Source organism: Engystomops pustulosus, chromosome 7 (genome assembly GCF_040894005.1).
Source record: "Engystomops pustulosus chromosome 7, aEngPut4.maternal, whole genome shotgun sequence".
Lineage (NCBI taxonomy): Eukaryota > Metazoa > Chordata > Amphibia > Anura > Leptodactylidae > Engystomops > Engystomops pustulosus.
In genome coordinates this window covers 132,674,768-132,691,288 of record NC_092417.1, presented here as the reverse complement: position 1 = coordinate 132,691,288, position 16,521 = coordinate 132,674,768, and the positions used below count along the sequence as shown (strand labels likewise).

General features: G+C 38.9%; 1 protein-coding gene across 6 annotated transcripts in view; it reads left to right on the top strand.

Moving 5' to 3' along the window:
• The window catches only part of LOC140070854 (uncharacterized), a 106,182-nt gene extending 91,814 nt beyond the window's left edge, over positions 1-14,368 (top strand). For all 6 annotated transcript variants that reach the window (XM_072117852.1, XM_072117854.1, XM_072117851.1 and 3 more), the window contains 10 exons: positions 1,134-1,279; positions 2,195-2,243; positions 2,325-3,194; positions 3,284-3,347; positions 7,540-7,613; positions 10,619-10,739; positions 10,997-11,096; positions 11,232-11,305; positions 11,905-12,019; positions 12,102-14,368. In XM_072117852.1, coding sequence (XP_071973953.1) covers positions 1,134-1,279; positions 2,195-2,243; positions 2,325-3,194; positions 3,284-3,347; positions 7,540-7,613; positions 10,619-10,739; positions 10,997-11,096; positions 11,232-11,305; positions 11,905-12,019; positions 12,102-12,189 — 1,701 coding nt within the window. In that variant the 3' untranslated portion in view covers positions 12,190-14,368. The remainder of the gene's footprint in view (positions 1-1,133; positions 1,280-2,194; positions 2,244-2,324; positions 3,195-3,283; positions 3,348-7,539; positions 7,614-10,618; positions 10,740-10,996; positions 11,097-11,231; positions 11,306-11,904; positions 12,020-12,101) is intronic.
• Positions 14,369-16,521: the final 2,153 nt, after the last annotated feature.

The following is a 16,521-nucleotide window of genomic DNA, read 5'->3' as shown; positions in this document are numbered from 1 at the left end:
TATTTTTTTATATATCTATATACTTCATAGTCATTAAAGTGGCCCATTTACTTGATTTCCAACTCCTACAAAGGTTCTTCTGGAGCCTGTAGTAATGATAATGAAATCCTTATCTTCATTTCACGAAAAGGATTAAAAAGCTTGAATGCTTTTGGTTGCCACTTGAACATAAATATTGTACCTTGTAACTGATGACTTTCCCATTATTCTGTTCATATCCATAATACAACTGCAGAGTGTCCATCACGTTTCTAGTACTAATAGCATGTCCATTCCCTGTGCTTTGTGCAATATTCTCCTTCTTCAACTTCATGGCGCACTATGTTTGCTCCAGAGTTTTTCTCTTACGCTGCACTTTGCCTGCAATATTTAGTGTGTCTCTTTACTATACCACCACAATCCATTGTTTCTTTCTCTTGCTTTCTTCTTGGGCTGTGCTCTGTATGGATCTAATTCATGAACATCAATACTATGCAATTATTTTTTTTGGAATGACTGATTTCATAGTCTATGGTGGCTCCATCCTTTATTAATACATGTCCTGTAATCTTACATTGTAGCCTTACATTTCCATTTTCACCACCTTATATAACTACATCATATCTATATTTACGCTTTCACCAGTCACCCTTAATACTATTTAGTGTATGTTTGTAACGTTTTCTGTTGCTGATACATGGTATAAAATTTCTTAGATCTTTCACTATGTCGTTTAGGTTGCAAAGTGATGCTCTGTGATGCTGTTGAGCATATAAAATATTGCTCCTCAATTTAATGGTAGATTGTAGAACTGTAGTACTTAGTTTCTTACTGACAAAAAAGTAGAATGTTTCTCTCCTGCTGCATTCCTGCGGAGTAATCCAACTACCCAAAAACTTACAACTTGCATGTAGGGATGGGGCTATCTGTGGCTGTACTGGCAAACGCTAAGCTGCTGGTCTTGTGTTGGGGTCTTTTGCGTGATATAAAACTATTATGAATGATATAGCTTGCTATATTATTAGTAGTTGTGTACTAATAATTTGTTCTGAGAAGTTTCTGCTTTTGCAATCTGAAACCGATAAACACTCATTGAAACATAAGCATATATTTGGCCATTGTAAAGCAGTTTTTATTTCATTTTGTCTTTACAGGAAGCGCCAAGCACAGACTCCCTTCTGCGCTGGTGTCAGGAAGTAACATCAGGGTATCGTGGCGTACGTGTAAATAATTTTACCACATCATGGAGGAATGGTCTTGCCTTTTGTGCCATACTTCATCACTTCCACCCAGAAAGAATGTAAGAAGGCAACATTTTTTAAGAGCCGACTATAATCTTAGGTTGTAAAAGAAAATGTATATTTCATTTTGAGTCTTCATAGGAATGTTAGATCTTTACAACCTAATCTGACTGTTAAATGCAATAAACATTTCATATTTTATCTAATGGAAAAAAGTTTCCAAATTTGTGTAAGAATATAATTTTATGAAAAAATATGATGATTTAGCTAGCGACACTCAGTATAAGTTTTCATTACCCAAACAATAACAAACATTTGGCGAAAGTGAACAGCCCCTTAAATAGTGAGACACGCAAAGTCGAAGACAATGAGCTATTATGTACAGGAAAAGAACAAGCACAATGTTTATATAACTTGCATGAAAAGAAGGCCACTAATAGTTTAGAGTATTTTAGCAATATGTTTGAGTCGTATAGACAATGATAAAGCACAGTGTAACAAAGTATTAACAGAGTACAGTTACTAACAGATCTAGAGTTGACAATCGAAATGCCCAAGCCAATGCCCACAGAAAGTATGAGAGAAAGATAGAGCAACATTAAGCCCATCCATACATTATTGTTGTAAAAAGGGATTCTAACACAAGAAAATAGTTATGTTCGTAGACTCAAACTTAAAGAACTAGAACTATATCCAGTGAGAATGAATGTTAAAGCATTAGGTGTCCTCCCCAAAGCCCCTTTGTAGTCTCAGATCGTGGTGTCATCTGCTTGTATACTCTGCCCATAATATTTTATAGGTTGTCTATACATTGTGCACCCTCATCAGGTCCAGGCCCACTATGGAGAACAAAAGGGTAGCAAATTTCACATGTTAGCAGATGCTTTTATTAGTTTTAGTTATGATTGATAAATAAACTAAAAGGTATATAATAGGTAATGTTCTCACTAACATGTATTTTGCTTTTCTTATAGTAACTATGAAGCGTTGGATCCATTAAATGTAAAGGAAAATAACAAAAAGGTACATTTTTAGTGTCCTTGCTTAAATGAATTTTGTGGGGAAGTTTTCTTTGGTGTCTCATTTTTATATTTCTGCTGCTAGGCATACGATGGTTTTACTGCGCTTGGGATTCCACCGCTGCTCTCCGCATCAGATATGTTGCTTCGGCCTGTTCCAGACAAACTTATCATTCTCACATACATTTGCCAAATACGATCACACTTTACAAGCAATAAGAATCTAGATAATCTACCTACTTCCTCTCAGACTGCTGCTTATTCACAGACACCTAATAAACCAGACTCTGCCTCAGAAATACATGAGGATCTAAATGCTATGTTGATGGAAAAAAGCAATAAAAGGTCAACTTTTGAGGAACATATTGATCCACCTTCTTCTGCTGGTAAAGAGTACCACCTAAATGTAGAGTCAATGAAACAAGCGTACTCAAGCATAGGCAATGATGAGCAACAGGAGAAAAAGCCATCTTCAGAATTTCAGCCTGCAGAAGAACATCCTTCTCTTGAGCAGAAGAACAATGAAGGGGTAACAAAAGGAGCACAGAGTCTAGAAGCTTCTTCAGATAAACCTGGTGTACCATTATATTCCCCAGTGGATAGTTTACCAAGGTACTCCCTTGAGGAAAAGAGGACACTTGGTTCTAAACCTGAAAAACAAGATACAAAGGTAACTACTCCTCAGGTACAAGACATTGAGAATACAGAAGAACATAAGAAGGCAGACTCTGTTGCTAGAGGGCAAATGAACTCTGGGGTAGTTCCACCACCTCGCATAAAAAAAAGACTAAGTGTAAATGGGAGTTTATTAGAGATGAACCCGGATGAGGGGGAGTCTGCATCCGCTCCTGTCGCTCCTCCACGAAAGGCAGGAGGTTTGGGTCACCTACGTGATGCTGATCTTGTTAAGAAAAGACGTTCTCTTATTCGATCACAGTCACTTTCTCAAGATGAGGTGAGAATAACAGAGTTGTGATGTTTTCTTTACAAGGATTTCTTTAGATAACTTAAAGTGTTTTGCTTTTTTATTATATCCACCCACAGGAGACAGATATCACAGGAAAAAGCCATGAAACAAGTTCAAGACCTTCTTCTCAAATTATCAGTGGTTAGTAACATGTAAACCTGGCAGCTTGATTCATGACAAAGTGTCATCTCTTCTAGAACTTTCCAATTTTATCTTACTCTTCTATTCCTGCTATCCGAAAAAGTCTAAACAACACACACTATTTCATTATTGTTATATTTTCATAATGCTTTAGGACAAAAAGAGAGGTCATTCAGAACATACATTATAGTTCCTATTCTAACAGAAACATATGCATGGTCTTATATGATCTTAATGTGAATGATATGTTTTTTTTCAATAAACCCACTAGACTATAAAAAAGAATTTTTTTGTGGAGCAGATTATTTACAGATTTTGCACACAAATTTTGCTCCAGATAATCTGCATGAAAATTTATGGGATTTATAAAATTTTAGGTACATACTGAAGATTTTTTTCAAGACAGAAACGTGGCACAGACTTTAAAATCCTGTCCAGCTAGCATGCATATAGACATTATGATAGCTGCTCACTTCACAATCATGGCACCAAGAAATAGAGTTCTGGTGTCTTGTTTTCTGTGTTACAAATTGTACTTTCTAGTGATGGTATTTAATATTCCATGCCGTGTACTAGGAAGCTGGAAAATATTTCAAATGCGGTGGAATGAACAAAACAGCACATTATTTGGCCTTGCTTTTACAGCTTTCAGTATGCGCTCCAAATGACACAGCCCCTTTAGTCTTTGGGCTGTTACAATCATGTAGATTTATAAAAGTATTATTATCTTTTAGAAGATTTAAAATTTTTTATCTTTTTTACTAAAAATTATTATTCTTCATTTTGCCATATTTTCAGGCCAATAACCTTTTCATACTGCAATAAAATTTGGGGACTGTACGACCTTTTGATCACGTTTTATGAAAATTTTTCTGTGTTGCAAAATGGCAAACAAGTGTTGATTAAAACATTTGGGGGCTATGGGGTTTACCACTGGGAATAACAGTACGGGCAGTCCCCGGGTTACATACAAGATAGGGTCTGTAGGTTTGTTCTTAAGTTGAATTTGTATGTAAGTTTGTATGAACTGTATATTTTATCATTGTAATCCCAGCCAGAACCTTTTTGGTCTATGTGACAATTGGATTTTAAAAATGTTGGGTTGTCATAAGAATCAATATTAACACTTAAGCTTCATTACAGACACATTTGATAACTGTTATAGCTGTTTATTGTAGCCTAGGACTAAAGTACAATAAATTACCAATATCCAGAGGTCTGTTTGTAACTAGGGGTCGTATGTATGTCGAGTGTTCTTAAGTAGGGGACCGCCTGTATTTATATTTTGATAGATTTGGCATTTGATGTATGTTTATGATTTCAATTGTTTATTTTTCTATTAATTCTAAACTGTATTTTTAGACCCCCTAGGGTACTTAAACCCTAGGTGGTTTTATTGATCTAACAATGTGCAGTATATGGAAATTTTCTTACTGATCTATTACAGTGTTCTATGGCACACTGTTATAGGTTGTGCTGAATGACAAGCTTGGGAGTCTTAGATAGACTCCCAACTGTCACATCAATGGATTGTTGTCCCCCAATAGGGTGTTTAAACAGGGTTTAGCTCAGTGTGGAAAGGGGTTAATATCGCATCAGGATTGTGTTTCTATTTATCACAGATATCCACTGTTAAAGTTGCAATAAAATATGTGATTTCTATATACAGCTCACCATTCCTAACTGTAATTTTAACAGTAGTTCAGAAGATATAGTCATTTGAAGTGTTCCTCCCCCTACAGCCTGGCAGCTCAAGACAGAATGTAGAAAGGGCTGCAGGGAGACAGATTAAAGTTTAGAAAAGTACATGCATCCTCTTTGTCTGTAGCTGAACCTGGGGAAGGGTGAGGGATTTACCCTGAATATATAATTAACATATTTTGGTAAATTCAATTTAGATTTATTCACTTCTACAATTTTTTTCACATAGTGTATTATTATTTTAGTAATTTACTGTTAATTCTATAAAGAAGATTCATTTTATTGCTAAATCTAACCTATCAAGTTAAAGTCTCACATGTCCTAAAAAAACGAAGTAAAAATTGTTATGACATGTAAAGCTGTTCCAAAGATATTGTCATTTAAAAAAAAACATAACAGAACTGCAAAAATGTACCTAAACATTCAGACACCAATGACACCTAGCCACAAAAGGGTTAAAAAGTGTTATACCAGCTTATAGCACAATAATATAAAATACATCTTTAATCCCTTAAGGACGCAGGTTTTTTTCGCTCATTTCTCGCTCTCTACCTTCAAAAATCCATAACGTTTTCATTTTTACGTATACAGACCTGTGTGAGGGCTTATTTTGTGCGTAACAAATTTTACTTTCCAGTAATGTTATTTATTTTAACATGCCGTGTACTGCGAAGCTGAAAAAAATTCCAAATGTGGAAAAATTAAAAAAAAAAACAAGTTCTTGTGGGCTTAGTTTTTACGACTTTGACTGTGCGCTCTAAATAACACCTCAGCTTTATTCTTTGGTTCGGTACGATTGCAGTGATAACAAATTTATACAGGTTTTATTGTGATTTAATACATTTTCAAAAATTAAACAAATGTGTACAAAAAAGAAAAATCTTCTGATGCTAATAACTTTTTCATACTTTGGTGCACGGAGCTGTGTGAGGTGTCATTTTTTGCAAGATCAGACGACGTTTTCATTGCTACCATTTTGAGGTCTGTGCGACATTTTGAGAATTTTTTATTCCATTTTTTATGTGATGTAAAAAGGTGTAAAAGTCGCATTTAGGACATTTGGGCGCCATTTCCCGTCTCGGAGGTCACCACCGGCCGTAACCGTTTTTATATTTTGATAGATCGGGTTACTGTTTATTATGTTTTACATCAGTTCTAGGGAAAAGGGGGTGATTTGAATTTTTTATATTTTATTAATTTTTTAAATTTTTTTTCTTTTTTTTTCTTTTTCTTTTCACTATTTCTTAGACCATCTAGGGTACATTAACCCTAGATCAGTGATGGCTAACCTATGGCACTGGTGCCAGAGGTGGCACTCAGAGCCCTTTCTATGGGCACTCAGGCCATCACCAGAGATGACTCCAGGTATCTTCTTGCAGTCCCAGACAGCCCAGGACTTGCTGTGCACAGAGCTATTTTAAAGTGACAGCTCTACCTGGGACTATTTTCTGCTTTATTGGTGTCCTCAGAGTGCTGGTATCAATGAAAGCTGTGACAGAGAAGGGAGTATAGATCACAAATTAAATTTCTGTGTTGCCACTTTGCGATAAATAAGCGGGTCTTTGTTGTAGTTTGGGCACTCGGTCTCTAAAAGGCTTGCCATCACTGCCCTAGATGGTCAGATCGCTCCTACCATATACTGCAATACTTCTGTATTGCAATATATGGCATTTTTGCAGCACATTCATTACAATGAGCCACTGGCTCATTGTAACGAATCTGCAGAAGCCAGGTAGCCTCGGGTCAAACGAAGACCCAAGGCTACCATGGCAACCGATCGCTGCCCCCCTATGACGTTCGGCGGCGATGAAAGGGTTATTAGCGGTGGGGGTATACTGCAATATGCAACAACCCCCATCCTTTTATGAAGAGGACTCAGCCCGTGAGCCCTCTTCATACATTCCCTGTACCTCTGCGCCGTAGAGTTACGGCGCAGAGCGTTAAGGGGTTAAATTAGTTGTGCATGTTGATTATATTATAACCAGATGTATGCCATTTTTACTACTTTTGCACGAAAGAAATACATCTCACCCTTTTAATGATAGGTGCTGTACTGGTGATTAACCTTGTAATGAGAGGGCTCATAGGCTGAGACTTCTCCATTGACTGTGGGTGTCTGCTGTATTATGCATTTAAGATCCACAATAAATTCTGGCACCAATCACTTGTGTTAACCTTTAAGGTGCTACAGTAGAACCCCCTGTAGCATTTAAACAGTGGCACCACCATGTCAACGCCAATCACTGCTTTCATGGGCTAGCAATCCGAGGCCCACATGCCTATCATATAAAAAGATTCCTATTCCAACTACAATAGGGAACCTGTCTAACCAATAATAAGCTATAAATGCTATTAATTACAACATTTCTATAAAGCTGAGACCCACTGAAGCATGCAACAATGGTATTTTGCTCTAAGGGAATAAAATAGTGATATAAAATATATATGTAAAAAGGTTTGATGTTATTCTCTAAATGTTTTTTCCTTACAGAACCATTTCCTTCAACCTCCACACCCATTGTTGTTCCAACACCAGAACCACAAATAAAAGAAGAAGAAACTTTGGTATATTTAAAATAGTTTGAACTGTATTATGATGTTATTTATGTCACACCTTATTCTACATAATGCTTACTAAACATATCATTTATTTGCTAATTTGTTAGCGAGTGGTACCAAAAGACAGATATAGGTTCCAGAGTCATGGCTGAGTGATCATGAGTTCAGTGTAATGGAAAACCAAACATATTTCCGGTTTAGAGGAAGTACGATTTTTCTCACTTCTATCTGTACTTACTACCATGTTACTCTTGTCAACATCTTATATTTTTAAACTAGAGATGACACACAATCCATAATGTCTGGCCAAGCTTTGACGGTTTAAAGCAGTGGTCCACAACCACTGAGCCGCAGTCAAGAATGGGCTGTGGAACACCTGGTCCTGGCCAGCGGCCAAAAGAACTATGGTATACGGTATACTTAACCTTCAATGCTCCTCTTGTCCCCTTGGCTCCAGGTTCTTTGCCCCATGGCTTCCCGGCAGACGGCCAGAGGCACTTCTTTGTGCGCTGCCCGTGGACACACACTATGACACAGCAGATCATAGTGTGTGCGCACTTGCAGCGTGCATAGAAGTGCCTTTTAACAACAACCGGGAATCCGCATGGGGTGAAAAACCTGGAGCTGCAGGGAGAAGAGAAGCGCTGGAGGTAAGTATACAGTTTTTTATTTGTAAAGGGGATGGGCTTAGGGCATTACTATGGGGGCTAGGCAGGGGACATTACTAGGGGGGCTGCGCAGGGGGCCTTACTTTGGGGACTGGCAGGGGACAGAAAAGGGGGCATTTTTGATCAGGGGCTGCAGTAAATTATATTTTATATAAGTTGGGGTTAGATATCGGGTATTTGCTGGGACCATGGACCATGCTGGGACCCGGAACGGTCCCTGAAAAATCTTTTTGGGTGCAACTGGTTCCGATATAAAAAGGTTGGGGACAACTGGTTTAAAGGAGTGGTATTCCATTACATAACAATAAAATTAAAATAAAAACAGTAAAATTAAAGTAAAAAGCTAAACATACTCACCGATTGTCCTCTTCATCCAGATCCTGGTGCTGGTCTTCTTTGATCTTACAAGAATAAACAGAGGGTGACAAAGGAAGTTTAAAACGTAACTTTTACTTAGTCATACATATAAATACAAAAGTCGGCACCAGCCACAATGTATCATCAACGCCAGATAAATCACAGATGTAGGTGGTAGTTAGGAACACTCTTACCCGTCTGAAGCTGTCACAACGTGCAGCAGGGGGAGGATAAGGAGCACGGGAACCCACCTGGCCTGGAAGTCCCAACTTCCTTTATCACCCTCTGTTTATTCATTATTCATGTACGTAAATAAAGCTCTTTAGCAGCACTTACTAAAGTGAGAAGCATTGTTATAGCATTGTTAAATCTCTAGTTTTATGAGAATATATCAATAAGCTAATAAACAATCCACTAAGTAGTGGTCCAATCGTCAGACTTAGCTTACAGCAGTCCAGCTCATTCATGAAGGGGCGGTCCAAGGAGGCGGTGACTGCAGCATCGAACCTTGCAGTTACCACCCATATCAGGTGTGGGAGTGGCAGTCGGGAATCAGAAGAGAGGGGAATGCTTTGGACCGCCCTCTCATGATACACCGAACCAGCTGTAAGCTAGGTCCAACAATCGGACAGCTACTTGGTGGATTGTTTCCTAGCTTATCGGTATGTTCCGATAAAGCTAGAGATTTAACAATGCTCTAACTGTGAGAGGGCTAGGGAGCTTCTTACTTGAGTGAGGGTTTTATTTGCCTGCCGAGTCCTTTTTAAGAATTTTCGGATATAGAGGAATTGCCTCATGACCAGTCAGTTTTGATGAATGGTTAAACTTTCAATACCAGGCTTTTCTCTTGGAACATCTCACTAAGTGTTTCACAGGATTATGCTGCACAGTCGAGCAGTGGTTGATGAAGGCTTGGCCTCTATACCTAGAGAACTTTTTCATATGTATGTTTCTTCTGTTAGAAAACAATTTTCCCCTCATATTCTATATACAGTGTATAGAATCCATCAGAGCGACTAACCTCTACAAATATATAATCAGAGGAAAATCAGACTAAGGCTATATTCACACGAACGTATGGGGGGGGGGGGGGTATATACGATTGATGTAAAAAAATGGCATATATACGTCCCCCATACACAGGAACGGGCTCACGGTGCCCTACGGGAGCGGTATGGTGCTACACACGTGCGGCACCGTACTGTTCCGTAGCCGGGAGAAAGATAGGACATGTCCTATCTTTCCCCGTAATACGCTGTGGCCATATATATCGGTATGGAACAGTGCTCATCCTATCCTCTCCCTGGCGCTGATGTATGCCCGCAGTACTACAGTACCGCAGCCACACATCATCTGAATAAAGCCTAAAATATAAAGCAGTATACACTGGGCAATCCTGCCTTAATACAGCTTTCCTGATCCCCCTAGTTCTAAGATAAGTGTGGTCATTCCTTCCTCCCTGATCTGTAGGGGATAAACTTCACTACTGAGTTTGAGCACAAAGTGTATTCACATTCAACTAAAAGTCTAGATCAGGGATAGAACAGGCATTTATATGACATTATAATTTCCTCAATTTCTGATGAAAGAAATATTGACCACATACTGCAGAGAACTAATTGTAATCATTTACTATGTATTTTTGGAGTCACTCCATTTTATTCCGACTTCCACAGCCCTGATGTAGACATTATGGAGCAGTATTTATACTGTGTATATACATATTGAAATGTATTTTCTATTAGAAGCAGTCCTTTTACATACAGTACAATATTAGGAATCTCATGGAGTACATGACAATACATATTATACAAATGAACAGCCTAATATATTACTACCAGAATATTTCCTGTTACAAGCAGAAATGGATTCCCCAGCCTTTATATCTCCCCAGCAATCTATGAAAGTCTAAAAATAACTGCAGGTATGTGCATAATGCTCCACTCACTGCCTGCAGTCATTTACCATCCATTATGTTCTTTTCAGGTTCTTAAAGACACCAGCCAGTATGTGACCTCTGAACTTTCTGCCCTGGAACATCAGCAGGAAGAAATTGATGAAAGGGCAGCCATTGTAGAAAAAGACCTGCGACTTCTAATGGAAAATGGTATAGAAGTATAAGCTGTATATTTGTTGCATTTGTTAAATGTTATTTTTCTGCAAGAATAAAACACAATTATCTAATTAAAGACAGGAACATAAATCAAAGCAGTAACGGAAAATAATATTTAACTAGGTCCAAAGAAGAACTTTTTTTTTTAACCAAAACCACATGCTGCTGGAAAACCAGAAGAGGGCAGCAGATCCTCATTCCTAAAAACAAGCACACACTAATATATAACCAAACCTGTGTTCATTCCCCAGGTACTGACAAAGAAGCTGAGGAGACTTTGATCCAGGAATGGTTTATGCTGGTGAATAAGAAAAATGCATTAATTCGCAGACAGGACGAACTACAGTTGATGTAAGTGGTGGAGAAAACATGGAAATCCTCCCGTAATGAGTCTAATATTGTGATGCACAGCAACACAGAACTAGGCGCGATATCTCTGTGGGTGCATATTATACACTGTATACAATTATTGTTTCTTTCTTTTAGGGCAGAAGAGCAGGACCTGGAAAGACGCTTTGAACTGTTGAGTAGAGACCTGCGAGCATTGCTGTGTACAGATGGTGAGACCACTAGAATATGAATAAACCTTAAAGGGAAATATCTGTAGCAGCATGCACAGCATATTTCATTTCTCACTCTGCTACAGGGGTATTTACTTTTTAACTTTTTATTGCTGCAGCTAACTTTTATTTTTGTCATTGTACATCAGTATAATGCTTGTTGTCTACAGAAAAAATGGCCTTCTTAGTGACACCATTCAATGTGATGGGGGTTTTCTCATGAACCAGTACATAGAGCCCCACAGATCATGAAAACGAGGGCTCCAAGGGGATCCCACGTACCTCCGTCAGACTAATGGAGCAGATGGCCGCGCATGACCGTTCTGCTCCATTAATCTGTATGGAGCTGAAAGAAATTGCTGAAAGCCATTTTCATGATCTGTGGTTACTGAGACCCCCGCTGATCAGCAAGTTAGGCCCTATTCCTGTTTCTTTATGATGGATAGGATTACAATGTTTATCAGAACTTTTATATCATTGTAATGTTCTTCAAGATGTTCATGGAGAGGGGGTAATAATTTCAACAAATCATGTGTACGGGGCTACTGTACTTATTTGTTCTGCAACGTTGAAGATCTATCCTATTGTATTTCCTATAGAGTGTTTAAAAAGTGAAGCTCAGAAGAGAAGGGAAAAACTTTTACTTGATGAACTAGTATCCCTTGTAGACCAACGAGATGGTCTAGTCAGAGATCTACATATCAAGGAAAGAAAGTATGTACCAGTACCCAGTGCAAATATATCTCAATACTTTCATAACATTTATGACATCTGTTTTTGTAATGATTTGTTGCAGGGCTGTAGAGGAAGATGAACTCATAGAAAGAAGTCTTGAGCAGAGGAGGAGAAAGCTGAGTAAAAAGGATAAGTGTCAGATCAGTTGAGGAGATGGGGCCAAAGAAAATCTGGACAGCTAACATTTGTGCAATGCATATCACAAACTCTTCAAGACAACTACTACAAAAAGCCACACATATGCCACAAATCTTAGGACACATATTTAATGCATGTCACCAAGCTAAAGAAGCACTCATAGTCCAAGATGCTGAGATACCTTCCAAGCACTATCCACCTTCCTTGTCCCTGTATATTTCTTTTTTCCTGCTAGAGAGCTATAGAGAATAATATTTAAGTGTGTGAAAACATTTTCTATCTATTGAGTGCTGGTGTAAACTGGTGTTAATAGTGATAAGAAGTAGCTATGCGGTGGCTGTTGTTTTTGTGTTTGAAATGAACTGTGGTGATGATAGGTATATCGGTAACCGCCATGGACCTACTGCTAAACCAGTTCCACTTAATCAAGACTATCGCTCACTCCGACCCATTCAATTTAAATAATCACATGGTGTTACCTTGTGTTAGTAATGGAAGTAGAATCTCATTGAGAAAGAAGAGACTTTCACGTGGTCTTTGGAAAGAGTTGGTCTGATTTCTATAAAGCTGTGCAAAATAAAAAGTTTACGTCAGTACACAATGATGAGGACTCCTCTATCGATGTTCCAGAAGTGCCTTAATGGAAAAAAAAGACTTACATGCCCTACTTAAGAATACGGAAACTGTAACCGATGAACACAAACTTTCATTTACGAATTTTGAGCTCAGGATATAAAATAAACACCGGATTATCAGGATTTTGCCACCTAGGACTGTATGTTTTTCCACTCATATTGTTTCAATAACAATTGAGAAAATGTTGGCAAATGTTAATGCCACCTAGCAGCATATGGCACAATCTCTTCAAGCAGTCATTTGCTCTGCCTCTTTGATATATATGCACTTATGCATATCCTTATGCATATATAAGGTAAGAAAACGGCAAATTCAGTAATTCTGTCACATAAGGATGAGGTTTTTTTTTAAGCAAAATGTAAAAACTTTTGTTGCTAACTCACTGCCACTGCTCCTTCTTTGATCCGTTCTATATGTAGTTGCTCCATTACGTTAGAAATTGTAATTTCTCAGTAGGATAATTAGAACATTGTTCTTTTTTATACTCCTGATGTGTTTTCTGATAAAATCAGTGAATTAATAGAAAACACTTACATATATGCCATTACTAGACTTAGGTATTCATTTTCCCATTTCCTGCTTACAAATCAGGTGCAACTAAGCCATACATGCAATCTAAAATTGCATATTGTTGGGTGTCTAGCACACACCCAATACAAGTAATATTGTGGCACACTGCAAGGAACAGGCTACATCAAAGTATTCTTTTTTTATGAAATTCATACAAGTACAGCTGATCATTTTTGAAATGTAAATTTTCTATCAGTATTATATTATTTCAAAAGTGTAAAGGCAGCCGACTTAAAGGTAGAGACACACACACACATATATATATTTCAGAAACTTCTCAGAGCACATTTTATTTTAGATTTATCATTCTGGCAATATGTTCCTTTATAAGAGAACTCCCTGTAGTGAAATAACAATTTCCATTTTGTGCAATCATTAGGAGTCTATAATAATACATAATAAAATTTTTTAACTATTGTTTTTGGACTAAAATCAAGTTGGTAACCAAGAGACATTTTCCACTGACCCACTCACCCAAAATGCATTGCATGGTCACAGTTGGCCATTGGCATTTATTATCAATGATGCCAAAAAACTGTCATATATGATGATTGAAATCTACACCAACTATAAACTGTGGATATTAAAAATGTAGCAAGGACTGGCCAGCCATGTCCCTAACTTATGAGGATTTGTGCACCTTGTGGCTGTGATGAGGAAGGGGTTATCATGACAGGTGATTTACTGTTATTACTATGATGTATATCAAAACTTCTTTGAGGCTGATAATATGTACAGAAGATATCACCAGATCAGAGGGTAAATATGAGTGTTATGATCACATTAGAACTGTACAGATGCTCTTCTTTGGCTAATTTTTTGGTCTACAGTCAAAAACAAATCCCACCACATTTACTTTGCTGTTATTCACACAGCTTTGTGGTAAGTGTTATTATCTTGGTACAAGGAAATACTGAAAGTCTTCATGAAATTGCTACATTGCTTGATGTGTTTAATAAATGCAATAAAAGATTTTACTGTTTACATCTTGTCTCCTAAGGTCTTCAGATTATTCAGATAATGAAATACTTGCTGGTTGAGGTCTTCACAGTATACTTGCTTGGTAAGGGAAAAGATGAAGAGGTGGCTCCAATAAGAGCAATATTTTTCTAGGAGCACATTTCTTTTTCTGCCTGGTTAGTGGTTGAGAAGTTATCAGTTTCTTAACTTCACATTGCTTACTTAGCATTAACATATTCTGCAGCAATGTACACATCATCTGTCATCTCTCATGTTTGATCCTAGCTGCTTTGCTATTTTATCTCAAGGGGACATGTTTTAATGGGTTTTCTCTCACAATCCAAATATATACTCTTAGATTAATTTGTTTCTGTGTGTGTATGTGAGAGCTCTACTTTTACGAACCTTGCTGTAGATCATTTTAGCAGTATTAGAGAATTAATATCTGCCTTGGAAAACGCAATGGGGCAAATTTACTTACCCGGTCCTGTCGCGATCGCTATTCAGACGGTCCGGCAAAGATGAAGTCCGGCACGATTCATGAAGCCCGTGCGCCCAAGTTCCTGCATCAGTCGCTTCCCCACCGAGGTCCGCCAGAGTTCACCTGCTTCTTCCCGGTGCTTGTAAGTGTGTGTCTTGCGACACAATTCGAAGTATAATCCCGAGCGTAGTCTGAATCCGTCAGGTTGTCCAACAGCCCGCCCCCGATTTGTGTCGCGTGCAAACTGGCGCCGATGCGCCAAAATCCAACCCCCTGTGACACAATCCTCTACACGATGCTGCGCAAAACATAAATCGCCGGGAAACCCGACGAAAATGAGCTCGAGTTATCTCTGAATTCTAAAGAGATATTCAGGGATAACACTAAATTGATTAAATTGTGTAAACTGATGAGCTAATATTAATATAGTTCATCTGTAGGGATGAGAGTCTTTCATACGGAACAATGAACAGCTGCTCCAGGCAGCTTCTAGCTTTGGAAGCTATATAGTGGATGGGAAATGAAACAGATAACTGGCCACTACATACATTTCCGCCATTCAGTTATGCCAAACCTTGTTTTTGAACTAATGTGTATAAGTTAGAAAATAGACAGTGTGAGAAGATAAAATGTGAGGGTCCTTGTTCATAGATGAAACTTGTAGGTCCTATACCTAGTCTAAGTTTGTAAGGGTTAGACCCAGTGTCGGACTGGCCCACCGGTGGTCCGGTGAATCCCCCGGTGGGCCCCAACACCTGCCACCATGTCCGGGGCCTCCATTCCTATCCACAGGGGACCTCTGCCGGCAATCGTAATAAAACTCAATGCAGCCGGGAACCGGACGCTTGAGCTCTATTATGGCTGCTAAAACTGACTGTCATTGTTAGCTGCCGTCTGTGTGAATGAGACGTGGCCAGGAGAACCTGGAACACACCGCACTTTGACCCTGGATGCGCAACAGCACGGTGACGTCATCACGCTGCCGCACATCACTTGCCAGTCATTCCGGGTGCCTGCAGCAGCAGCAGCAAGAAGATGGGAGTGAGGACGTGTCAGCGATAGGTAAGTAAGTAAGTGTTTTTTTATTTGAATGCCGAGGTGAAGGGGGCAGTATAGAAAATGCTGGGAACCGAGAGTGGGGGACCTCCTGTATAGAAAAGGGATGGGCAGGAAACAAAATGCAATGTGAGGGGGCCCAGTATGGAAAGTACAGATGGGAGGGGGACAGGGAAGGGTCCAGCATGTGAAATACAGAGGGACCACAGGAGGGGGAACGGGTGGCAGTAAAAGGGGGGGTTTGGGGTGCCCAGTATAAAAAATGCAGGGTGGAAGATGGAGGGGGGAGAGTACTAAGATGGAGGGGGGAGAGTACTAAACATGCTGGGGAACGGGAGGTGGATTATTCCAGTATTATTCCAGTAAGGTAATACAGGTGGGAAGTTAAGGGGTGCAGTATCAAAAATGCATGGTGACGGGGATGGGGGGCAGTACGGAAAATACAGGATGGAAAATGCAAAGTGGGGGAGCAATACAGTAAGGAAAATACCTGTGGGAAGAGATTCAGAGGGGCAGTATGGAAAATACAGGGAGACCAGGGATGGGGTAGTAAGGAACACACATGAGGGCAGTATAGAGGGTGCTCAGGATTAAAAATTCTGTCAGGAAGGGGGCACAGTATATAAATTGCAAAAGGGTG